Below are 26207 nucleotides of genomic sequence, written 5' to 3' on the forward strand. Positions count from 1 at the left end.
TTTCCGTCTGTCGAGTGGTTCAACGAGGTTCAGATTTTGCAATCACGAAAGGGCGTGTTTGGTGAGACACGCAATAAAGGAATGATGTAATGTCAGTAAAATAGCTTGGCATGCTGCGCGCTCACATGGACTTTTTCCAGTTTGAAGGGCTTTTCAGCTCATTTCCACTGCTGCAGTGCTAGAGAGTGAAAAAAGTATCGTTGAGTCATGGAGTGAATAACGCCGAATCAAGTTTATAGTGCAGGGGAGTACAGGTTTAAGAACATTAAAATGGATGATGAATGTCTGATTTACTTTAATTGTAAACCTAACAGCCAATTGTCAGAAAAGTTGTTAATTACCTTGTATTTAAAATTAGTGTCGCCATTTACCGGCATAAAATACCCTTGGCAGGTGATGTGAGACTTATGACATCACTCTCAGCTTTAAGAACTCTATTTTAATATGGACAATACCGTCCTTAAAAGCAAAGAGACATAAGTTCATCCATCCATCCATCCATCTTCTGCTGCTTATCCGGGGTCGGGTCGGGGGGCAGCAGTCTAAACTGGGATGCCCAGACCTCCCTCTCCCCAGCCACCTCCTCCAACTCCAACGGGGGACACCGAGGTGTTCCCAGGTCAGCCAAGAGATATAATCTCTCCAGCATGTCCTGGGCCTGCCTCCTCCAGGTTGGACAGGCCCAAAACACCTCCCCAAGGAGCCGTGCAGGAGGGATCCTAGACAGATGCCTGAATCACCTCAACTGGCTCCTTTCGATGTGGAGGAGCAGCGGCTCTCCTTTGAGCCCATGCCGAATGTCCGAGCTCCTCACCCAGTCTCTAAGGCTGAGCCCGGACACCCTGCAGAGGAAACTCATTTCTGCCGCTTGTATCCGCCATCTCATTCTTTCGGTCACTACCCAGAGCTCATGACCAGAGGTGAGGGTAGGGAAGCAGTTGACCGATAAATTGGTAGCTTTGTCTTCCGGCTCAGCTCTCTTTACCGTGACTGAACGGTACAGCATCTGCATAGCTGGCAAAGCTGTGCTGCCATCTGATCTACTCTTCATCTGACCCCCACGCACCCCCTGCGGTGGTGGGCCCACAGGAGGCCAGACCTACGTTACTCCCAGGGGGGCCCCATGGGTGGAGGTCCGGCCACAAGACGCTCATCTATGACCCCCTCCTTGCCGGGCTCCAGGGCGGGGCTGTGGTCTCCCCAACCTTTGTGGTAATCTTCGTAGGGGGTCTTTCTGAATGGCACTTTGTCTGGCTGCTCAGCTAGCACAAATTCGCCATGGGAGACCCTACTAAGGGGGAATTGCCCCCAACAATTTAGAGTAAAAATTCATAGGTGCAGTACTGGTCCAAGCACAATTGGCACCCTAGGTTAAGTGTCACCACCGGTGCCCCCTCATCTGAGACAACGTGAAGTAGACTTGCTAAGTCGGCGTTCTGAGTGGACGGTGCCCTAGGCAGCTGCCTATGCCTCACTGCAGTGCCATGCAGGCGCCTAGCAGTATCACTGTAAATCACCTTCTTACAGTTGCCCTCACTAACAAGTCAAACAGTTAAATAGGTATTGGAATTGAACTCCATTAACAGCACACCTGGTCCAGGTTTAACTGTTTGTGCTTTATTTAAGCGCCTTTTGTTACAAAGTGAACAACTGCAGAGGTTTGCTGTGGTCTTGAGCGGAGTGTAGATTCTATACCATCTGTATACCATTTATGAAGGCAACATGGACCATTTAGTAATGGGAATTCAGACAAAACTGCTTATAAAATATTTATTGACGCTCAAAGATATCTTTCGAATTGTAAAAAAAAAAAAAAAAATATCAGGAACCTAAACTAATCAAGAAGACATTCTCTGTTTGGCCTTGTAGCATGTAAACTCTTCGCAAAAACAGGACATTGATGATTTGAAGGTCCTGTCTCTATATACAAACCCTCCATATGTCGGATGGACTTGCAATACACATATAACTTAAGGGAAAATCTACACAGTGGGTTTGGCATAAAATATAAAACTTGTTATTTTATCATTATATTTAATGGACACATACAAAAAAGAAACATCAAAATCAGCCTTTTCCTGTGCTATATTTGTTCTGCAAAAGCATTTAAAGACGTATTCACATTTTCATTGTTTTATCAGAGAGATGCATGAAATGTCAGTCTGAATCAACACCCTTTTTCAATTTAGTTTCCTGACAGGGCCGAGGTAAACCTTCGATCACTCATATATGGACAATGCGTTTGTTTCTGAATTAATAATGTTTATAAAATGAAGACATAAGAAATCTCACGTGTTCAGATTTCACAGCAGTGTTGTCATAGTGGTTGATTAAAATCTATTTTCTTTTTCAATACCAGTTTCTCTGTTTCACGGTGGCAACAAATGCGTGCTGGTTAGTCATATTAAACATCCCCATTAAACATATTAAATATCCCTCTTTTCCTGAGGAAGCTATGAGTGGTTCTCTGTCCTTTAATTTTTTGTTTTTTTTTAAAGGGACGCAACTCAGGGCATGAACGCAAACAGCAATGGACTAAAAGTCATCGCTATTCTGAAACAAGTGACTAATTCACCATCTTTTAGACAATGGAAAGTTATGCTGAGTTTACCCCCTGCTGCCACTTAGGACCTTCCGGTATCATCACTTCTGGGGAGCATTTAGTAGCCTATGATGGAAGGCCTAGTACAGGTCTTTCATTATCTCCTGCAGCAGGGGATGCAAATGCATGTCAAGCTCAGTCTTCTTGAGCAGCTGGATAAGGTGGACGTGGTCGGTGACCACCTGCCGGAGGTCTGTCATCTTCTGGAGGACTTTGGCGAAGAGCTGTAGGGAGTCGGGGTGCTTCATCTTCAGCTGGAGCTCCAGGGTGTGCAAGACTGTCTCCTGGAGCTCCTCGATGGGCTTGACGTTCAGCAGTCCTGGTCGATCTGCGGGGGCAACGAGGAAAGGAAAATCAAGTTCAGAGCCTTCCACCTTTCAGGGTGCGGAGCTGAAGCTAAACAGCTGTGACGTGTAAACCTTCCTTATCCTACACAAGCTGCTAAAACGATGCTGCTGTACTGCTGTAACCATGGAGTCTGAATGCGGAAATCCCAATAACAAGCACAGAAACACACACACACACACACACACACACACACACACATTCTTAATTATATCTTTGTGGGGACTCTCCATTCATTTCTATGGGGAAAACTCTAATCCCAACATGACAAGCTTAATCCCTACCCAGCCCTAACCTTAACCTTAAGTAACCAAACAAAATACAAGACTTTTGGCATTTTTAGTTTTTTGATTGCATTAACAGATCTTGGTGGGGACACACACATTCCTTGACATTAACTACTGAATCTTTTTCCTTCCATCCGTCCATCCATTGATCCAGACTTGCATTTTTGATTAAATATGAATTTAGTAACTAACTCAATCAAAACAAATATGAAAAATTGACTTCTCTGAATCAAATCTGTCGTAGAATTTATGATTTGTAACAAACCGATGTTAGTAAAGAGTAGAATGTCCATTTATAGTTCATTGATATATTGTTTCTATGTCAGAGGTAAACACCTTCATAGGAAAATATCCAGCTCTTTCATAAAAACACATTTTCACTTGACTGTTAATGTTTCACTAGCCTTTCCATGATGATCGCTTTAAATAATCTGCAGTGCCAAGTTCAAGGACATAAGAGCTTCAAAGCAGACAAAATCGGTCACCAATAAAAGTCATAGATAATCATATGCTCTCAACATGACAGCTAACGATACAGCAGGTTATACAGAAAGACCGAATGAGAAGAGTCCATCAAATAACCTATATTAAAAAAATCATCAAAAAGTTTGCTAAAAAGAAAACTGCTCATCAGGGCGATTCATGGATGTTAATGGGCGTACTGAAACGGATGCAGTAGCAGCAGACAATAAACAACAGACAATAAGTTCAATGTATGACTGATGCATTTTGAGACAAGAGGTATCTGTATTTTTTGCTTCCACTGAAAAATCCTCCAGATTAAAAATGATATGACTAAGCGGCACATGATCATGATGTATTCCCGTAATCGCTCAAAAACGAGCATGTGCTTGTTTCATCAGGACAATTGAACTTAGTACCTAACCCTACCAACTGCAGTCAAAGGAGGCCAGAGCTACTGGGGCAAATTAAGATTTGTGGGGGCAGAACGTGTTAACCAGAAGTCACAGTACTATATTCTATGTGACCTGTGCCAATTTCAAGAAAGCCATTACTCATAAAGGGTTCTCATACAGAGACCAACCGTGGCACCAGCCTATTCTAAACGGCTGCGAGTGGTTTACCGCCACCGGCACACGGCTGAGTAGCAGGTTATGAAATCCAAGCATGCGAGGGACGATGGAGCCGTACCCACCTCCGCTGAGGATGACGACGGCGAGGAAGAGTGCCATGTCGCTGTCATCAAGCTCCAGCATGTTGAACTTGACAGAGAACTCGAACTTGGGCTCCATCATCTCGCAGAAGGGCTTGCGTAGGCTTTTAAGGAACTCGCGCGTCATGAAGATCTGCCCGTAGGAGATGAGCGTACCATCCTTGTTCATAAGGGGCGCCATCATGATGATGATCACCTCGATGACGCCGTACTTCAGCAGCGTCACCTGGTCATTCAGGTCCAGGCTCACGAAGCCCGGGATGCTCTTGGCAAACTCGGTGACCTCGCGGACGGCCTCTGCCGAGCGGAACTGGCAGCTGTGGAAGAAACGCAGCTCCACTTCGTCCGTGGGCCCGTTGACGGGGCCGTAGTCGGTCCTCGCGCCCATCATCGGCATCTGCCGGCAGTTTATAAATTGCTCCCCTTCCGTCAAGGACTTCATATCGTGGATGACAAAAGGCTGGAGAACAGACAAACAGACGATCAGCACCTAGCAGATAGTGCTGTGTCAACAGGCCGGGCCCTGGTCAAAATAACCGTGACGTGCGAGACGAGGTGGGCGAACGACGACGGGAAGCTGCCGGGGTGAAAAACGGAGATAACATTTCAGTTCATTTCTTCAAAACGTCTTTAATTTCAGCGCATTTATTCCAGTTTCGGAAGAGAAAACAAGACCTTGGTTGCCTAAAATCCCAAGGTAACACTTTCTCCCTTTCGTCATCTCCTATGGGCCCACTAGAAAATGACTTTGCTGTATAGGGGTATTGTCTTTATTATCCAACTGTCAGACGCTTAATAAATGAATTAATATACCATGGAAAAAAAGAGTGTGAGTTTCTGTCTCCTCTGGAAGATGAATTCATTTATCTTGGACCCGTTTCTAATCTTAGAGAAACACACAAATGAATCCCGTCTTAGTTAAATATCATTAGAGCTTATAACGTGACAGGGGCGGGTCCAATAGTTTGGAAATGCACTGGGACAAAGAGGTTATGACACAGAGCTGCACAAATTATCCAGTCGTGGGAGGGTCAGTCGTAATTAATGACCTTTCTGCCGCTCGTTCTGTCACACACCGCACTATTGTGAGGGCTCATTTCAACAAACAGCTGTTCACTATCACTTGTGCCATTTATTTGGCTGGACTAGTCAAAACAAGCTAGAATAAACGATGGTGAGTCGCCTTCGTCATTCTCCCCTGCCAGAAGAGCGCATGGTGGCACAGTTCCATCCATCGCTTTGGTCTTTTAGACATAAGTCTTCAAGGAAGACTGGGTCCCCTAAAACACAAAGAAAGCTTGCAGCAGTTTCCTCCATGGAAATGGGTAGAACGAGGTTGGATGTGCATGCAAATTTCGGGATATTATGATGAGGATTTAGGTCTCAGTGGAAATGTGTTCTACGATGAATCATCCGCTACCCAACAATGTACATTTGTACTCTTGATGTCTGCACAATAAAAAAACAGTTTTTCAGTTTTTGGACCGCAACAGAGGATACTAAATGTGGTCTTTATAGTTTTTAAAAAAGATTTATAACCTTTTCCTGTCACCTTTCATAATTCCAACTGAAAGATTATATGATTCATGTCTAATGATGTCATTGAGAGATAACAAGATCTCTGAAATGTTTGCTAAAGAAAGTTTAGAACAGCACATTTAAATGTTACGTCCATATAGTGATCGTCCAGAATCTGCACAAAGGCAGGGTGAACATGGATTGTAAATCTTGAAGCAATTTTAAAGTCACGTGAACAGATAAGAGAAATGTGAGAGACACATATGGGAAACTAAATACATTCAGGAATAAAATCTCATCCAAATCCAACACCAAAAAGGAATTCTCTCCATTACAACCCATTTCCACAGGGTACTAATTTTAAGATATATGTGATAATGCTGATTAGTCAGGCCAGGTAAGGAGAGGAAGACTAAACTAGTCCCTTTTACTGGACCTTTCTAGTCCATGTTTCCCTTTACATAGGCATGAAGTGTCCGGGTTCAATGAGACGTTTTACCCCATTTTAACAGGGTCATGCAAACGTAACAGATTCTCATGCGTCAAATGTGTCAGGAAGAATTATTTAGTAGTGACACCCCACCCCCCCTTGCCATTTTCACTGCAGCTAGGTTGAGATGTATGCCTGTTTTATGCCTATTTTTTCTTACACTTTAAAATAAAATAATGAATAACATTATTTTTTTTTCTTTCATATGTGATCAGGGCTGGAGAAATAACTTCTTGTGTGTTTATGCAAATTCAAAGTGTTTCCTGTTTATTAAGCAGTGCCGCTTGTTTTGTTTGTTTTTTAGTGCTCAAAGCGCATTTATTTTTTGCTTCACTGTTTATTTTCTTACATTTTGCATTAGAATGACATTATTAAAAGTGGTCACATGCATGCGATCCACTGACCATGCAAGTCATGCATGAATAAAGCTAAACGTCAAAGAGCTGAAGTTGCCGAGAGTGTCGCTGCAGTAAATGATGCATGTAGCGGTGCAGCTTCCTTGGTGCCAGACTGCAATCTTCCGGGGTTTTCCCCTCAAACGAGCTGAGAAAACCATGTATCACGGCGAGAAGCATGTGTCACCCTGGCTGATGCCTTTTACGACACCCCCTCCCCCGACTCACTGCGTTGCCGCCGGTCTTTCCAGAGAGGATGGCTCGGGCCTTGGCTTTGGTCAGGGGGAAATACTTGATATAGGACTCGTACAAGTGCTTAGCGAGCGCTCTGAGGTCGGCCGACTCCGGGTGCATGTGGTCCATGTCAGAGGAGAATTCCGCCAGGAGCTTCTCCTTCTCCGCCTGGGGCATCCTGCCAAAGCGAATGGCTGGGAAAAGAAACAAGCATGCAAACATTAAAACAAACTCCCAAATGCCACATTTCTCTGGAGCTGACCCCCCCCCTCCTCCGCACGCTGGACGAGATGGAGGACAAACATATTCTGGGCCCCCCCTTACAGGATGCGATCCCACGTCGCCTGGTTATTTTTCTGTTTTGGTGTTTTCGGGATCCCCGACCGTGGCACGTGTTTCACAGAAACCAGCTACCGCATGGCTAACATCTCCGAATATCTGCCTGTACGGTGAGGCCACACCCTGGGTCCCGCTCAGAGGAATCAGTTGGCCAATCAGTGCCAAGGGATTGCTGAGGGTCCGTGTGGGCCACGACCCCCCACACACAGCAGACCCCACTGAACGAGGCTAATGGTCTTTACTTCCTTGTGGGGCCCAAGCATTGTGCTGTAATGAGATGAAGTGTAAATTACCTTCCCAGTCTCTCTGAATGACTAGTGACTAGTTAAATTTCCCCAGCTGCGATTTTTGTTTTTGGCTACTCCCCCCTCCTCCCCCTCCCCCCCCCCTCCAGAACTGGGGTGCTTCAGTCTGTTTTTTTTCCTACTCTTAACAGTCCTTGACATGAATGTTAAAATACTGAGACTGAATCTGATCAGCTCTGCTCTTTCATGGGATGTTCGTGACCTCACCGATGTTTATTTAATGATCAGCCGGACGGATAAAGGCAGGCGTTAGCGACTATGCTATCCTGAGGATTAGCGTGCTTGTCCCGGCCTGCTGGATTTTATACCAGTGAATACGACGCCTGAACGAACAGCCTTACTAAGGGCTCAGCATTTCAGTGCTGGGAGGACCTTCATGACAAATGTGGGAGAACACTTCAGTGAGAACAATGTATGCTGACGTAAGCAGCCCAAACATGCTACATGTCCCGCTTTTGGAGGTATGTCGCATGACAACAGGTGTACAACTCGTTTTGTGATCCTTAAAGGGATAGTCAGGTGTATGACTCCGTCTGTGGTCCTTGAAGGGGTGGTGGAACCAAAAAAAATGTTAAAAATCCATCAATATGCCGGGGAAATAAACGGCCCCCCTTTCTCAGAGAGATGAGCGTGGGTGAGTTTAAGGCGCGTGCATGTGCGAGACCGGCGCTCCGTAGTTACGAGGCGGCTCTCGAGTCGCGTGCGTCACGATCACGCCCTCAGTAAACCTGTCCATTCACTCCAGCTCCTACGACTGGGCTCCCAGCCAGGGTCTGTGACACAGCGATTCGGGAACAGCCTGGTCCCCAGCTTTAATGAATCATTCACACAAACACACACACACACGCACGCACACACGCACGCACGCACACCTAAAGTGTACCGGTGAGATTTCGCCAATCATCGGTCGGAAGGGTAATTGGTGAAATTACCCAGGAGCAAATCTGAAGAGGGCAAAGGGTTTACCAACCATTCTGTCCTACCTGGTGGTTAAAAACACCAACATGATGTTAAAAGAAAAAAAAAAAGTATCTGCTGTGCCAAATTTCTTTACTCTACAGTACGTATTTCCCCCCACATTTACACTCCGTGAACCAAGACGATTCTTCGCACCATTGTGGTGGTTTCCAACCACTTAACGAAGAATACCTGACGAATGCAGCTCGGAGGGAGGGAGGACCGGAAGACCTGCAGAATTATAAATGAAGATAAGCTCTCCCCTCCTGCCCCCGCCGTGACGGGCAGAAGAGCAGCATTTGGAGGGGCGGCGGGGCTGACAGTTGTGTAACAAGCGGAGCTCTCACCATTGTGCGACATGCCCACCATCAGGCACTTCTGGAAGCGGCAGTACTGACACTTGTTTCGGCTCTTCTTGTGGATGCGACAGTGCAAATCGCAGCGGTCATACACCAGCTTGAGCCGTATGGTCCTCCGGAAGAAGCCCTGGGGTGGGGTGGGGGGGGGAGAGGAACAGGGAAAGCACCGGAAGGCAGCGGTGGTCAGAGTCATGCAGGCTGAGGTTTGCTATAATAGCTACCTGCCAACACCCAAGGTGCCTCTTTGCTATTAAAAGCTGGAGATCCTGTTGATGAGTTAAAGTCTGGGGTCTTTTTTTTTTGTTGCCCTACTTTCTGGACTATTTTCATATATGTTGGAAAAAAAATGCGCCTATTTTTAGATCGAGGAAGCCGATGTGAATGAAGCCCTACCGAGAAAAAGAAAAAAACAAGCGAGGATTTTTGTGTTTAAAAACAGTTAAGATGTTAACCCGCTTGGATGACCCCCCCCCCCCCCCCCCCCCGTTTCTGGCACTCCTCCTGTTGTCATTAAGAAATGGGGACCAAAGAACAATGGGGCCGCTTCTTGCCAACAGCATAAACACAGCGCAGGGTAGGGAGCCCCGATAGCGGCCCTGAGAGTGCCCCCCCGATAGTTGCCCTGAGAGCGCCCCCCCCCCCCCCCCGATAGCAGCCCTGAGAGCGCCCCCCATAATGGCCCCGAGAGCGTTCCCCCCCCCCCCCCCGATAGCAGCCCCGAAAGCGCCCCCCCCCCCCCCCCCCCCCATAGTGGCCCCGAGGGTAAACAGTGGCATGAACGTGAAATATTCGGGAAATCAGTCTGCAGGAAACACTCACACCTGCAGGCTTTCACACCTCAGCGGCGGATGGAAAACACGTACGATGCCTGAAACACGTAGCCTACACGCCCGACAATAATAGCATACATACATTAGAGGCGTCTCATCCTCCTTCATAGAATGGAAACTAACAAAGCTGTCTGTGGCTCATGTGATAGCCGACTAGTCTGCATGAGGAAACCATGATTCTGGTTAGGGTTTGCGTCTGTATCAGCCCAAACCGAGCTGGGGATCAGAGAGGCTCCCCTCACACATGAGACTCTCAATTGTGGTCTTAGTGTGAAAGGCATGCAAACCCAAGCCAAGAAGATGTTGAAAAGATGGATTTTGTGTGAATATGGCCTATTGTCACATTATTATTTTACAATAATGTGTATATGTAAAAGTACTATATACTGTAGATATATGCAATTGTAAAAAGAAAAAGACATAAAACACATAGGTACACAAAGAGTTACATGTAAAGTGTGATTGTTGTTCGTGTGGGCATTTCAAGACCCCGTTTACTGTAGTATGTGCCTCAGTACTGACCTGCTGTAACCCAGAAAAATCTCAAGGTCGAATGGTAAAGCAATGCAGTTTAACGCAGAATGCAAGCTGAGGCGCTGGGTCCGTACACCATGTGCATGCAGTAACAATCGGTGAATCGGCACACAAAACAAGACTCAGGATTGAGGACTGATAACAATGGGAGTAAAGTCAGTTTTAAATAATCCGGATGATAGTACTTTGATTTGACTCAAACATAATTGACTCTTCTAGATGGACATCGGTAGGGCAGTGACAGTAATAGTGCGCTAACAGCAGGTTTTATACATACTGCAGGAATTCAAGAAAAAAAAAACGGTATGATTTGAGTGATGAGGGGCCTGCGACCCAGCGGAGCTTTATGTCTAGCAATGGGCCGTAATACCCACACAGACACAGACACAGAGACAGACACAGAGACACACAGACACGGAGACACACAGAGACAGACAGAGACAGAGACACAGAGACACACAGAGACAGACAGAGACACAGACACAGACATACACAGACACAGAGACACACAGACACGGAGACACACAGAGACAGACAGAGACAGAGACACAGAGACACACAGAGACAGATAGAGACACAGACACAGACATACACAGACACAGAGACACACAGACACGGAGAAACACAGAGACAGACAGAGACACAGACACACACAGACAGAGACAGAGACAGACAGAGACACAGACACACACAGACACAGACGCAGAGACAGAGACACACAGAGACAGAGACACAGGTACAGACAGACACACACACACACACACACACACACACAGACACATATATATAAACAAAACAGGGCCCAAATGGTTGTCCAGGACCAGAGTCACAGGGCCCAAATCTCCTCAATGCATTTGTGTGTGTATACTGTACATACATGTGTGTGTGTGTGTTTGTGTAAAAACTAAAGCTTCCTATTTGTGTGTGATCGTTGTCCCTTTCCCCTGAACACGCACCCCCCCCCCCCCCACAGGATGGCGCCCTCGGCCCACCTTGCAGCCCTCGCAGGCATGCACCCCATAGTGGAAGCCGGAGGCCTTGTCCCCACAAACGCGGCACTCGATGTTCAGTGCGGTGGCGGCGGCGGCGGGGGTGTCTTCGTGCGGTCGGGGGTACGGGACGCCGCGCTCGTAGAACTGAGGTGGAGACTCTGGCTCCGCTTTCACCGCACCTGGGCGGGGTGGGGGAGAGGGTGGGGGGTGAGGAGCAATGTGTGCAATCAGATAGACCAAACAACAAAAACCACCTCAGACAGAGCAGCCCCACAGAAACCTGCACATACCCTCTGCAACACAATGTCCACTAATTAACCTCCCGGCGCTGGCTGCCAGCCACCACTGCTAATGTCAGATGTGTTTTAGCATCACATGCTTTCTAAATAGGCTACTGAGACCATTACTGAAGGGGAATATTTCCCCTTTAGACATAATGAATTTTATACATTATATTTGTTATGGGGGCCGGTGTGTAGCTCAGTGGGTTAGGCTGCTGAACTTATGAACAGAAGGTTGCTGGTTCAAATCCCTAAGTCAGCAGAGTAACTTCACTGTTGGGCCCTTGAGTGAGGTCCTTAGCCCCCAGGGACTGACCCTGCTTTCTCAAAAATTTCCCTTGGATAAAAAGCAGGGGCATAGAAACTGGGGAAGACATGTACCCCATATTTAATTTGGCTTCATACCCCCCCCCCCCCCGCCCCAAAAAATGGACATATGTATTATAACCGTTCCCCCACCAATACTAAACTCCCTCCTATTTAGCATCTGCTACATTTTTGAATACGTCACACATCTGTTTATTGTTGAGTCACTCCACATAAGTGTCTCTACACAATGCCGGCAGACGCGGGTCCGTACTCTGGTTCTCCTGCGCCTTGAAGCTGTACATATAGTCCATGTGCGTCAGCTCGTCGGCCTGCTGCGGGCTCGTCTCGTAGCCGAGGTCCGTGATGGTGCTGTAGTCCAGCGTGCTGAAGGGCTTCATGTCGAAGGAGTGCGAGCTGTCGTCCAGCTCGGCTAGGTCCACCGGGTTCAGGCCGAAGCTCGTGCACCAGGCGGGCATCTGTGTGTCCACCATATCTGTGAGGCAGGGCGGGACAGCGGCATGAGGGAGGCCGTCAGATGGCATCCACCCCGGCCCAGCCAACCGCGCAGATGGCCCCGCTTATCAAGTAAACAATACCCAGTGATCCGGCGCGACGGTACAGCGTGAACTCTGCCACTGACGCAAGACGTGGTGGCTGTTTTTCAGCAGTGTTTAAATATTCCAGCGTGCGATTACCCAACACAAAACATTTTTCGGCATTAAACTTTCCAAAGCGGGCGGGGGGGCGGGGGGTTCTTTTGCTTTTTTACCCCAAACTGACTAAATGTAGCTTTCGGACGCCTAGGCAGGCCGTACGTCTTCATCATTTAAATTTAAATTTCAGCTCCATTGCATCATTCTACTTTTCAAAGCTGTGAACTGATAATGGTCAACCCAACTCCAACCCACTACCAACACCCTCACACATCTCGAAAACAAGCGAAGATCTCACTGATATGGACATGCTATATATTTCCATACATACACTTAACAATGGTTTAGATGATAAATGCAGGTCACGTGGAGTACAGGCCAAAGCAAAGAAATGGCATTCGATCAGTGAACTCCCAAGGTGGACGACCTTTCTGATGAACTCGCAGCCAGTGGTTTCGCCAGTCCCAGCCTGAATGAACCGGATTGACATTGAGATAGAATTTATATAATCAAGGCCATCGGTTGTTTTGGTTATCACGATCAGCACGATCGTATCTGTGTTTTGCCGGATTACAGTCTAAGCCACCAAGGCCTGTAGAAAACTCAGTCTGATGAGTTTCAATCATAGGATCACTGTCACATGCACAGGGAGAATAGCAACAGAAAAATCAGCAATTATCGAACGTGTCATAGGCTGGTGACCTTCTGTGTCATTTTTATTTATTCGGTTGAGATTTGTGTCATTGCTTCATATGATTAATTACTTCCCATTTCTCACAAAAGAAGGCCTTTATAAATAAAATGGAAATTGTAGTGCAATAATTGCTAAATCAAAACATAAGTGTTAATAACAGGAAGGAATTGCTGACTGAAGTGAGAATCGGTTACCGGTGACTTCCTACTACTTGTTCGCAAAACAAACATCCTATTTTTGATGATAATTTTTCACCCTCACCTACTCTGAACACAATAGCATAACCATCGTTTGACCTTTCAAGATTCTGCTCGACCATCCAAGGATAGAGGCAACGTCTAAAGAACATTCTGGAAGGAAAGCGCTTGTCAGAAATCTATTAATAGACAAGAAACAAGTTTCCGTCCACTGGATGACCATTTTGCAATGGGGAAAACAGGCTCCTTGTGGACGGACCTTTGCTCCGATTGGCGAGGCCAGAGAACAGGGATATAATTCCAGCGGAGAAGCCAGACCCCCACCAGTAGCCTGGATGGCTGATTCACATGCTGATGACTTGTTATTTAAACTCGCAGGGCCCACAGCTGATGAAGAAACACCCCAGAGACCAGAGTTGGGTGATTCTCACTCGATGGCAGAAACGGCCTCCTTTGAAATCTGCGAAGCCACGTTCACCTTCAGCGCAAGTCGTCGGCCCTGTGAAAACCCGACGGGCCGAGCGCATTTTCAGAAAGCGGACAATGGAGATCCCTACGGTGCATCGTGTAAGACTGACATGCCGTTTATAGACTACCAAAGGCGGACAGCCCGTGTCACGGTAGCCGAAGATATCGCACGGCTAAAACTTCACGCCCTGCATGCAGAGTGCAGTACGGCTCTGCTCCTGAGACACAAGGCCACGGTAGGCTGTGGTGGACGGACCCATCCACCAACGGCTGCTAATAGCTAATAGCGTTACGAAGTCACCACCGGAGGCCTCTTCGGCCGGTCGCTACCAGGACATGTTTTCATCAACACTTCGAGGTGGAGCTCAGGAACGCCTGCCAACAGGAACACCCGATTTAGTTGCTCAATTGGAAACATCCCTCCTGTGGACACATTTTAACACGTGGAAATTAAAAGCGCACACCAAGCACGCCGAGTACGATGTGAAATCGGCTCCAGTGGGACCGGATTGCGACAGCCGCGCGATGTTTCTCGTTCACGTTTCCTAACACCGCTCGCTGCTCGCCAGGGAGCTGCCACAGTACGTCGTGCAAGGCAGCCAGAAGGCCTTTCCAAACAACTGACTTTGGCAATACAGCGCCAGGAACTACTAAAACTCATATAAGCATCTTTAACAGTCTTAATTCAATTTGAAGAATTACATGGTTTTATATAAAAATAAAACCTCTAACACAAAACAAAAGATTTGTTTCAACTCGAATGGCTTCAGATTAAAACCTGTATATATTTTATTATATACATATACAAGGGGAAACTCAATTTAAAATTCTGTGACTGCAATCAATAAACTAAAAATGTCAAAAGTGTTTCAGGTAGGTAAATATGGGTGTGACCATAATCCCAACCTGATGAAAAAAATGGTCCCCACAATGCCAATATAACAGGTTTTTAATCACATTGCGGTGACAAATATTATACACACACACACACACACACACGTGTGTATAAGTATAAATATACATAAATATATAATGACAAAGATCAGAAAGGGTTTGTCATGTCACCATGTCACAATTTTAAATATAAAACATTTCTTCATTCTAGTTTCACATATACCGGAATGATGGTCATGCAAAGCACATTTCAACCACGATATGTAAAAGGTTAACGTCCTCACAACAAGAGAGGCTTGCTAAGGACACAGCACTTTTTCCTGATAGGATTAATGCCTGCAGGTTGTAAAAATATCCAGGGAAACAGCAGATGCCAGGCTTTGTGTACGGGCTCAAGAGTGTTTCTGTGCCAGATACTGCCGTATTGTCCCCTTCAATCTGTAAACAATTGGGAGGAATATTTGATCGCAGGCAGGGTTATTTAATATGAACCCGCATACAAACACAGCAATTCTGGGCTTTTTCCTACATTTAAAAGAAGGGGGACGTGTTCTTTTGGAATGACGCCCCTGAGATTGCCTAAGACCATACAAAAGCAGTTTGTGAAGGTGTTTCAGCCAAAGGTAGCCCTCTATAAACTTAACCATCCCCCATTTACAGCATCAATAAGTATTAAATTGCATATCTGGATTAAAACAGTCATACAATCTGGATCAACGTATTGGGCATGTCACCCATAATTTGTTTTTTATATCACAATTTAATTTCACTTGCTTATACCTCGAAGTCATGCTAGTGAACACGACCAGACTGCCTCATAAATGTAATTGTTAAATAAACTTCACAGAATTATGCTGAATTGCCTTAATTAATTGAAGATATTGACTAATTCGCGAAATCAAACATCCTCCTGGGGGGGGGGGGGGGGGGGGGTACCCCTGCTGAGTGCCCGGTGCTGCTCAGCATAGGCTTCTGGAGACCTGGAAATCAGACCAAGACATGTGGTCGGACGCTGGGGCGATGGCTGGATGGATGGATTAACTATATGTTTATTGCTAGAAGGTACTGGAGCAAGTAACACTGAAGAGCAATTGAGGATAGAGGTGACCTCTGAAATCAAAACTTCTCAGGGTAATTAGAATATAATCACCTGTTATATACACTGACTGAGACGTTTGGGTCACTTAAGGTACCGCATTTCTACCTTCAGTGAGTCAATTAAAAAAGCATCAAAATAAAACAAGGGCAGGAAACCAACCAGGAGTGTCTGACAGAGTGTAAACGGTATAACGGTCTAATCTTTTGACTTGTGTTTAAAACTTCAACCCCCACCAGACCCCAATTAGTTACGTTGTTTGACGAGTTAGAAAAGAGGAGCCTTTCTGCACAGAGGCCAGTGAACGATTGTAATCAAACCTACCCTCTGTAAGCCTCAGCCGCTGGGATGCTTTTCTTGATGCTTTATGGTGCTGGAGACTTACAGCATAGCCTGCAAACAAAGTCCTTTAAGTGTGTACTAGCTTTCATTAGGAGCCAGTGATTAAGCTGGTCAAACATTGTTTTGTTTGCATGGGAATAGCCAGAACTAAATAAGGGAGAGAGTGTTCCTGGGATTAGCGATTGTTACATAACTATTTGACTCTAACAAAGCTCCCTATGAAAACATAAATCACCCCCAGAGGTGGGAATCGTACGTGTCCCCAAGCAGAAAAAAGGACCAACGGATAGGCCATCATTTTGGGAGCGGTTTCTCAATTGCAAAATCTCAAATGACATGGACAGCAAAACACGATTACAGTGACAATATCATTGTCATTAGATTATCGTGTCTCTGATGTCGTAGTCGGCGTGGACCGGATGTCGTTCGGACGGCAATGAATCTAGAGGCAATGTTCCCCCTTTTCTTGCCCTTTCACCTGAGGAACAAAGTGCAGTAGAGCGACACATGGCGCTCACAGTGCGACGGTGGGCTGCAAGTCAGCGCATTTCTCAAGGAGGACAGAGGTGCCGCCAGACAAAGAGGCACCTCGAATTGGCTGCAGGTAATGCGAGTACATGCAGGCATGAAGCGCCGGCGGAGCGGGAATAGTGATGAACAGCCTCCACCTGCACACATGGGGACGTAATCGTAATCGTTGCGTAAAACCTAAAATGCAGCCACACGGTGCCTTCAATCGCTAAAATATGCACAGGGTCACCGCTCTTCTGCTCACCCCGTAAGAAATGCTGGTCGCTCACCTTAGAAAATCCCTCCTTGAATTTTACTGAAGGGATGCGTGTCACCGTGATTCTTGTTTTGGTAATGTCGCAGAGCGTTATCGCAGACGTATAAAGGTGATCGTTCTTATTACTCCCCTTGTATCTGCCAACACGCTAAGTCATAGCTCTTCATATGCACATTTGTTTTGCTCCCTGTATTGCATTTTCTGTGATTTTGTAATACATAATAAAAGTCCATTTTCCAGTTCAGTTTCTGTTCATCTGTCTGTAATGCTCAAGTTTGTAAGCAATCTTGTATTTATCTATCATCTTACACAAAGCTGCCTCAAGCTCTGACTTTCATCCAGTTTGTACCCATGATTCCCGGTGTTTAATTTTATGAAAATAAATCTACATATACAAGTAATCTTTTTTATACTTTGTGTTCCAGCAGGGGCATACAGTGAAATAGGCTTCTTAATAGCACACATTTGTGAAATGATACGACATTAACCAAGCTATCATATATACAGTACTTTTAACCCAAGATTCAAGGATCAGTTCCAGACAATGTGGTAGTTAACCCAGTTAAACAAAAAAGAAGAAAAAAATCTCTCCAGCAGAACTTGACTAACGACATTCAAGCATCAGCTAGCTTACTGTTAAGGAATGACAACGAGCACGAAATTACATATTTTCCCCCAGAACCACAGCCTGTGTCTCAAACGCATGAGGCACAAAAAAAAAAGCACTGGTTTCACGGATTTGAAGAATTGCCAGCAAACTGTTTGTTGACTTTTTTTGACCTAGCACTTGAGAACAAAACTATGTGGAAAGTCAGCATTTTCCTGGAGAAAATTCATTATTACTATTGGATTAAAAATGGCTATGTTCTGCTACGCATTTACCGCACAATCCTACATCCACTGATCAGGCTATCAGGACAAACAAAACATCTGTACTCGTGAGTTATGAGCTACTCGGGCAATCCCGCCTGTCTGAAATGTATCCTAGAATTCCACAGCAGCGGGAAGTTGGTTCGAGGGCTGTAACGGCATTCCTCGGCCCATGGCACGGATGCGACATCTCATTTCAAAAACTAGCTGCGCTCACTTCCTCTTGTACCCAGTGTCTCGGTCGCCCTGTTTAAGAGAGGGAAGAAAGACTTTCGGTAACCTCAAAACCAGAAAGCAAGCAAGCTTAACCAATAGAACCGTGACCTCCTGACCTTGATAGCATATAGTGACTGCCAGAAGAGAACCAGCCCAGCCCATGCCCTGCCAGAGACCCTCTCGGTATGAGTGTAGTATAGACACTTCCTGTCTGGGTGCCCACTCGACTGCTACAGAATTTACTCATCCGTGAGTTGACAGGGTGGCTTCCTTTCTGATAAAATGCCTCTAAAATAAAAAGGGGCAGTTTTAAATCCAAAACAGTCAGCACAAATCCCCGCAGCTGGGCAAATCTGGCTGCTTTCATTTACTGAAGAGATTTGCTGAAACATTTTGAAACATCCGTAACCAAGCTAGACTGTTTTGCAATTGCAATGAGGTATAACATTTGTCTGCTTTACCAATATCAGACTCTTAAAAGATTCAGACACAGGCAGGTGGTGATATAAAATGGTAAATAAATGTTATTTCATGTACTGTAGATGCCAGATGCTATCAGATCACAGGGTACTCATGTTTTTGAATGAAACACAGAGGCACCTGGATTTACACTTCATTTCATTAATCATTATATCTATGGGAGAAAAAAATTACGTAATACATATATATATATACACATATACATATGTGTCCACACACACACACACACACACACACACAGAGGTTTGTAATTATATCTTTGTGGGGACTTTTATATGGGGAAAACTCAAATCTCAACGTGACGCCCTTAACCCTACCCAGCCCTAACCTTAGCCATAAGTAACTAAACAAAAGACGAGACTTTTGACGTCTTTAGTCTTGATTGCATTCACAGATCTTTGTGGGGACCTGATAAATGGTCCCCACAACATCGAAAAAGCAGGTTTTTAATCACATTGTGGGGGACATTTGGTCCCCACAATGAAACATAGACCTAATCCACACACACACAAACACACACACACGTGTATATATCTTCCAGTCACTGTAAAAATTCTCTGATGGCAGAGAAAATTCATAAAATTGCACGTGTGGGTGTCACTACGTGATTTGACCTTCTGACATCTGCAGGCAAAACTGATCGCTTTTTCCAGCTATCAGCCCAATTTAAAGGAACTAAAACACACAAGAAAACTGCAGACAGCAAACTGTCATGTGCCCTTTCAGTGAGAGGTGTAGACAAGCCAGATGACTTCCTGTCGCTTCGGCTTTTAGACGCTTCGGTTCCACTTCTCTTGGCCCGCAGCTGATAAGTGCACTTCTGGTTCCTGGCAACATTTTTGCGGTCGATTTAGGCTGAAAATTTATACGTTGACAGACAGTTTTGCAGACAATGGTTTTAGTAATTTGCAATCTAGGAAAAAAAAAATTGCAGTGTTCTTGGGACTGATGAAAATAGAAGCTATTCCATTAAATGCTTTGCTTCCAGATTGGAATATACAGTAATCCGCGTATTATAAACATATATATATATAAATGATAATGCATACATATATAATAGAGATATAATATCTCTCTCTCTCTCTGTCATATATGTGTATATATATATATATATATATATATATATATATATATATATATATATATAACATCACATATATGCAGGATGCAGCTTTTTTGGGGAAATGGTAGATGCACAAATGACATCTCAAACTTCTGATGCAATATCTTTAATTGCTACATCATTTTGCTTATGGCAGATGCTAACACATCACAGGCCACTTGGGGGCAGCGTGGGCGCTGCCATGGGGGGGGGGCTGCCTTTCATGCTCAATTTACTCTCACCTACAGAGAGCAAGCTGGGGGAGGCGTAAAGAGAATCTCCCCACAGGGATCAATAAATCATCAATTATCATTATTATCTATGTTATATTCCTGCATCCTGGACACTTGGGTTCAGCTCACAAGTCACTAACTTTTTTTTAAATGATTACGCCTCAATAATCACACTGTCACTATAATAACATGAATGCACAATACCCAGCCAGTAAATCACCAGAGATATGCTCACATAGTGAGGTGCACTACCTGAAATACCATGTGCATGTTTTGAACTTTCCAGCTGCAGAGCATGCTGGGAATCTTAAAAACAATGGAAGAGCTCCATATAAGAGTTTTGGTTGCCACTTTTGGTCATAACCATATGCATACGGATACTGGAATTCTTTGAAGATCCTCTACAGATCTGCGAGAAGAACAAACTCCGACAGAACAACAAAAATAACATGCTAATGAAGTAGAAGGTAAGGTCAATAAGGGTTGTAGCAGCTTCCACAAACCCTGAAAGGCAGTTGGGAATGCAACAATTCTTGTTTGAGAGGCCGGGGCAGCTCTTGTCACATGGTGTCCAGGCAGATTAACTTTTGCTATATATCACTCTATCAATCCAGCAAATGAGGAGTAACACACGAAACAGAGTGTTCATAATTATATTTATTAATTATTTAGCACATATAGCTGTGTCATCTACACCTCAAAGCCAAGCATCAGTGGCAAACAAACAAGCCAACAGAAAAAGCTACAGATCTGAGCGTCTCGGGTACGGGAAACAGAAAAGCCATAGGCAGCGACCCTTTTCGCGGTGAGCAAAACCCCCTAAATGGGCAAACAAAAACAAAGGCCGCATAGAAGCACGCCAGATAAAAGACATTCTTACTTCGTCTTGGTTTTTTTCAGCTCTACCAATTCATCTTCAAGTTGCGCAAAATCGCTTGCAGCAGAAGTAGACTGGGCCACACATTTCATGAGCGTCTGTCTGTTTTTTTTCACTGTTGGGAGCAAATGTCGTGGAACAACTATTTTTGTCCCCCACAATACATGTGGCAGTTTCTGTGATGTATATACTTTGGAAGAATTTAAGTGCCAAATACCCCTAAACAAATCGTACAGCATTATTAGGATCTGAATACAATTACTTTCAATTACTTACAATCAAACTTGTGCCCCAACTCACCCACGTATAACGCGGTTCATTGTATATAGTTCTTTCATGGTTTTGCCGATCTCCATGGCGTTTTTTTAAACAATACAGTGGTATACCTCAGAACTCGAACTTAATCCATTCAGAACTCTGGATCGAATCCTAAAAAGTTCGAGTTCTGATCGAATTTTCCCCATAAGAAATAATGGAAAACCAATTAATTGGTTCCAGGCCCCAAAAAATTACACCTAAATATGTTTTTTAGCATTTAAACACAAAATGAACAGGATAAAACAAGAGCATATACTGTACTAAACACATCTAAGCACATTTATCAAAACAGTAATTTGTAAAGTAAGAAAATAAATGTATCCAAACAATGTGTAAAGTTAAAAAAAACAATGTGTCCTGCCCCGATCGTCCGCTCCTTCGTGTGCCAAGCCCCCTCGTTAACCCCGTGCGGAATCCCCGAGTGATCAGCTGTTTCTGGTTGTTGTCATTAGTCGTCTGTATTTAGTCGGCGTTTCAGTTTGTTTCCCCAGTCCGGTCATTGTATTGTCCGTCTGCGTTTTGCCTGCCTTACCTGTAATTAAACCCTCTATTCCCGGACACCCTGATGTCTGCGCCTCTGTCTCCATTCCGGCTTGGCATGACAATTTTTTTCTAATTGTAGTAATGGTTTATTATTAATATTAAAATAATAAGAAATCTTTATTTTTTAATGTATTTTATTATATAATAATCATTACTGTTACTGTCTATCATTGTCTAAATGTATTTTACTGTCTAAATATATGTATTCAGTTAGTGTAAACATGCACGATGCTATCACAGCTAATGGGAGGCTGAGACTGAAGCGTTACCATTTGTTTCTGCTGACAGACGTGCGGCATGACTCATTTCCCCGCGCGTACAAGTTATCTTAGGTCGGTGTTCACTGTTCGACTTCTGAGATTCAGATCGAGTTCTAGGTCATTTTTTTTTCAAACTGGTTGGTTCGACTTTTAAGAAATTCAAGTTGTAATGAGTTCGAGAACCGAGGTACCACTGTGTATATATAATTTGAAAATCTAGCAAACTATAATGGTTCCTTTGCATAAGTAGGCAAACGAGTGACTAATTGTTGACCAAAACACACTCTGGCCATCGTCAAGAAAAAAAACAGATTGGAATTGCAGCAATAATGCACTTCTGGCAAGTGTCTTGCATCCCCTCGGTCTTTATTGTGCAGCTCCCTGGGAATTTGGGTTTACACAATATCCAAGGACATGAACCTTTGCCCAATTTCTTTAAATAGGAATGCACTATTAGTTGATTACTCCTTTGGGGAATGTGAAGCTTCCTCCTTGGATAAAGAAGGCGTGTACACAAGCAAGGCCTCTACGGTTGGAAACCTCCACTATCCCAGAGCCCTTTGTTCCTCGAAGTAGACAGGAAGAGCTGGGAGATGGCTAAGCGAAATAAATAAATAAAACAGCATATCATGAGACGCATATCAGATGACCCTTCCCGTTTATACTTTGCTCCGCTGTTGACCTCTGCCATCAGTTTATTTAAATAAATAATTCGTAATTGTTGTTATTAAAAATGCTGGCATTCCTAACCCTTCCCCGAAGTGTGTGAAGGGGTCACCCCTTACCTGGTTCCACCTCTGCACCCCCCCCCCCCTCACCCTAAAAGCAACTGACCCCCGTATTGCCACCTCTCTTTGTTTAGATTCTAACAGGATGGGTGAATCATTCACTTGCATTACATGGGCAAAGTCATGAACAAATACTTTTTTGGAAAGTAAACAAAAAAAGGCATTAAATAATATTTCATATACACCCATAAGTCATCCTTCCTATATACTTTGACCATATTTTACCATACACATTTATGACAGATTCTACTAAAGGACTAGCTGACTAGCTAAGGACTAACAAACAGTTAATCCAAAAGTTATTGCCTTTCTCAGTTTGCTATTTACGTGTTTTAGGAACCTCTCTGAAGATTGTCTTGAGACAATAAATATCAAATCATCTACTACACTAAAATCTGTGAGAAAGTACAAATACATCTCAAGTCACTCATTGATCCAACTCGGCAAGCTTATTCCAATATCAACGGCCAAGTTTATTGAAACAGCGCACACCAGATTTAAAGGCCCATCTTGTTCAGTCATTGATAATATAAAATCATACTTGAGGCATGTGGTGTGTCTTTCTGAACAAAACAGTCTCCTGATCCAAATCTCCGAGTAAAAGAGAAGTCAAACTCGAAACATCAGGTAACGTAGATTTTGTTATAGTCTTTGGTACTCAAATTCACACTGACCGTGTTTAAAGCATGTTTACGACACAAACAACATCTGCATCAGTGGTGGCAGCCATTACCTTAAATATTGGGCAAAAAAACTGAATTCAACATATATTAGAGGTGGTGACAAATTTTTAATAGTTTCATCACCCAGGACTGGCCTGTCGTGCCCATTGCAACTGCTGGGAATTTGGGCCCGCAATCCGATTGGTCCCTTTGTGGAGCATGGATGTGAGGGCAAATGGAGCCCCAGGACTGCAGATTTCAGTAGAATAACAAGACCGAGATAGGAAGGCACTTAACAGGATGACAAGTGGCGAACAGCACTTCTGTACCCCAGGCACACCTTCCCTTAAAGAATACGGTGCAAAGTCCTTCACTAAGCACTACAACAAGAATTGTGTAACACGTTTCAGACTTTGAATCTGTGGTGGCTTCACCTTCTTCAGTAACCTATAAAGCAAGTTGTGCTTCTAGAATGTGTTTACTTTACATATATGGTAAAAAAAAATAATCAATGATGGCCTCGTGATTAATATCAGTGTAAGATAAGCAAATCCTTAAGGATTTTCTGCATGCTGAAAATGTATTAAATTTAATGTGAAGGCTACATTTAATTTTTCAGACTTCATGATTATAAGTCATTGAGAAGCTCTTGCCATGCTTTGGGAAGCACTGTGGGCTTCCGGTTAAGTATTCTAGGTACCATCAGAACTGGAGCCCACCAAGTAACTGCTTAAATTTCCAAATACAGATATGAAGGAGACATTGACAAATACCATTTCCATATCACCATTAGCACAAGTGTTATATCACCGTAGAGAAAACTATTTATAAAAGTACATGCTATTAAATGATTACTCATAATTTATCTTAATAATTTAGACCTACAAAAAGAGCAAATGTCATGCATTTTAATATAGGCCAAGAATTTCACATAGTGTGCTTAACGGAGTTAGAAATATTATTCAACAATAAAAACGATAACTGGTGTGTAACTGCTTATATTTGCTTTTATAAAGTCAGGTTTTAAACCATTTTAAATGCGGCCCAATGGAAATCGTCTTAGAAATGCGATGTGTGGAGAATAGATTATTTGACTTATTTGCCTGCGTACACCTTCCTGGTCTTACTAGACCGGGGTTAAAAACGTACTAAACAGGGCAAAAGCTTACGTCATTTACGCTGAAACCCTCGGCGACACCGGAGAACTCCTAATGTAAATATTTCAATTAAATCTGAAGACTGACTTTGTCAGAGTCTCTTTTGCTCTACATGTGAAACGCGTCTCATTCTCTCTTTAAAATAGGTCTTGCAAAGAATAAAATAACCAAAAGAAGCAAAAGAATATTCTTGCAATTTAAAATAAGAAAAACACTGCCATTTACTCCCTTGCTGAACAAGTCTAGCACTGTTCTGTATTGGACAGCTGTTGTATTTCATGAATTAATTCCAGCTGCAACTCCGTATAGTAAAAAAAAACAAACAATTAATTGCAATCACGCACCTGTGTCAATGCACACCTCAGCGGTCATAGGCTGTTAGGCGGCTGGGCAATTAGCCATATATGGGAAATATTTTGTGTTTTATTTTTCAAATATGTGATCCAACTGATAATTGAATATTGACATTGCTGGAGTGCTGAGTCATCTTAGGACTGTGATTTATAGCGAGTGACACTTCTCAGTGAAGAACACTACAATTTTAAACACCATAGATCTGAGTGACTTACAGAATACTACACATATACAGTATATTGGATAGTTGTAGAAATACACAACAAGTTAACTGGTCTGACAACAGAAAATATCCAATATACAGTATCAGCCCATGCTCAAACCCAAGCGCAAAAATGCAGTTACGGACTGCCATAAAGCCGAAAAGTAACGTACATGTAACGTGGAGATCTATAATGACATTGGTAACATTAGGACTATTTTTTCAATCACAGAACAGTAGCAATGTGATATTGCCAAAAATTGCTTCAAACGTTAAAAAAATCATGATTTACACTTACCCTGGGCAAAACGGCTGCTCTGCTGTTTTAAAAAGCTGCTGTATGTATACATCACAAGTAAAATCTCTAATAGACAACGACGGTGTTTTCCCTAAGTGCTTCACTGCGCCTGACTTTTATAACCTAGAGGTCCTCTAGATTAACATACAGCTCCCAGCATCACGCAGGAGAGCAAGTGCATGAGACGTACTGACCTGTTTTGGTTCTCTTAAGTCGGCTTTGCGAGGCTGTCACTTCCTTTTACACGCTCTCGAGTTTGACTTTCTGTCCCCCTGCGCTTCTCCGCTCTCTTGGCCCCGCACCGTCCTTCGGAACGCAGCGTCCAGCTCTTCTCTTTCCGGGCACTACAGTCGGGCAAAATCGGGAGCGATCGTATAATAATTAATGGTCGGCGGTGCCCGAAATGCTGTTGGCAGGCTGTGCCGCGGCGTAATCAGTGACTAGACGGCGGAGGCGCGTCAGAAGTTTTCAGGCAACTTCTCGCTTTCTCCTCCCAGCGCTGGGTCGCGAGCGCCTGGGATCACATGGAGGAAAATGCGGAAACGTTTCTTACACGCCCCCCCCCCAGATCCAGATCCAGTTGATTGTTTTCCACATTTCGCCCAAGTGGTCAGTACTTCATATCAGTTCACATGCCACATCTACAATTATGTACCCAAATGTAGGAAGCGAGGTATAGTCATATTTGTTCATTGCCAGTAGGAATATTCTCGGTTCACAGTTGTTTCAAGTTGATTAAGCCATATAGATATGCTCTTGGTAGAC

The 26207-nt window shown here is 44.1% G+C and overlaps 1 protein-coding gene across 4 annotated transcripts; it reads right to left on the reverse strand.

Moving 5' to 3' along the window:
* Positions 1-1595: 1595 nt before the first annotated feature.
* On the reverse strand, positions 1596-25942 carry pparg (peroxisome proliferator-activated receptor gamma). Of its 4 annotated transcripts, none has more exons than XM_023799723.2 (8): positions 25637-25942; positions 16278-16346; positions 12223-12444; positions 11362-11540; positions 8994-9132; positions 7040-7239; positions 4391-4868; positions 1596-2930 (listed from the first exon to the last, which is right to left on the reverse strand). In XM_023799723.2, exons 3-8 carry the CDS (start codon positions 12440-12442, stop codon positions 2683-2685), a joined length of 1464 nt encoding a protein of 487 aa, XP_023655491.1. In that variant the 5' UTR covers positions 12443-12444; positions 16278-16346; positions 25637-25942; the 3' UTR covers positions 1596-2682. The 4 variants fall into 4 exon arrangements, with proteins under 4 accessions (XP_023655491.1, XP_023655488.1, XP_023655490.1 ...); XM_023799720.2 differs by lacking the exon at positions 25637-25942 and adding an exon at positions 25443-25624; XM_023799722.2 differs by lacking the exon at positions 16278-16346.
* Between the last annotated feature and the right edge of the window lie 265 nt (positions 25943-26207).

Source organism: Paramormyrops kingsleyae, chromosome 8 (assembly GCF_048594095.1).
Source record: "Paramormyrops kingsleyae isolate MSU_618 chromosome 8, PKINGS_0.4, whole genome shotgun sequence".
Classification (NCBI taxonomy): domain Eukaryota; kingdom Metazoa; phylum Chordata; class Actinopteri; order Osteoglossiformes; family Mormyridae; genus Paramormyrops; species Paramormyrops kingsleyae.

Bases quoted from the DNA above. Each gene is read 5' to 3' on its own strand.
- pparg (XM_023799720.2), bottom strand. From the start codon at position 25,494: ATGTATACATACAGCAGCTTTTTAAAACAGCAGAGCAGCCGTTTTGCC. The intron at 12,445-16,277 runs GTAGGTTTGATT...CCTGCCTCACAG, and splicing joins GCGGCTGAGGCTTACAGAGG to ATATGGTGGACACACAGATG. The intron at 4,869-7,039 runs GTGAGTCGGGGG...TCTGTTCTCCAG, and splicing joins GAAAGACCGGCGGCAACGCA to CCTTTTGTCATCCACGATAT.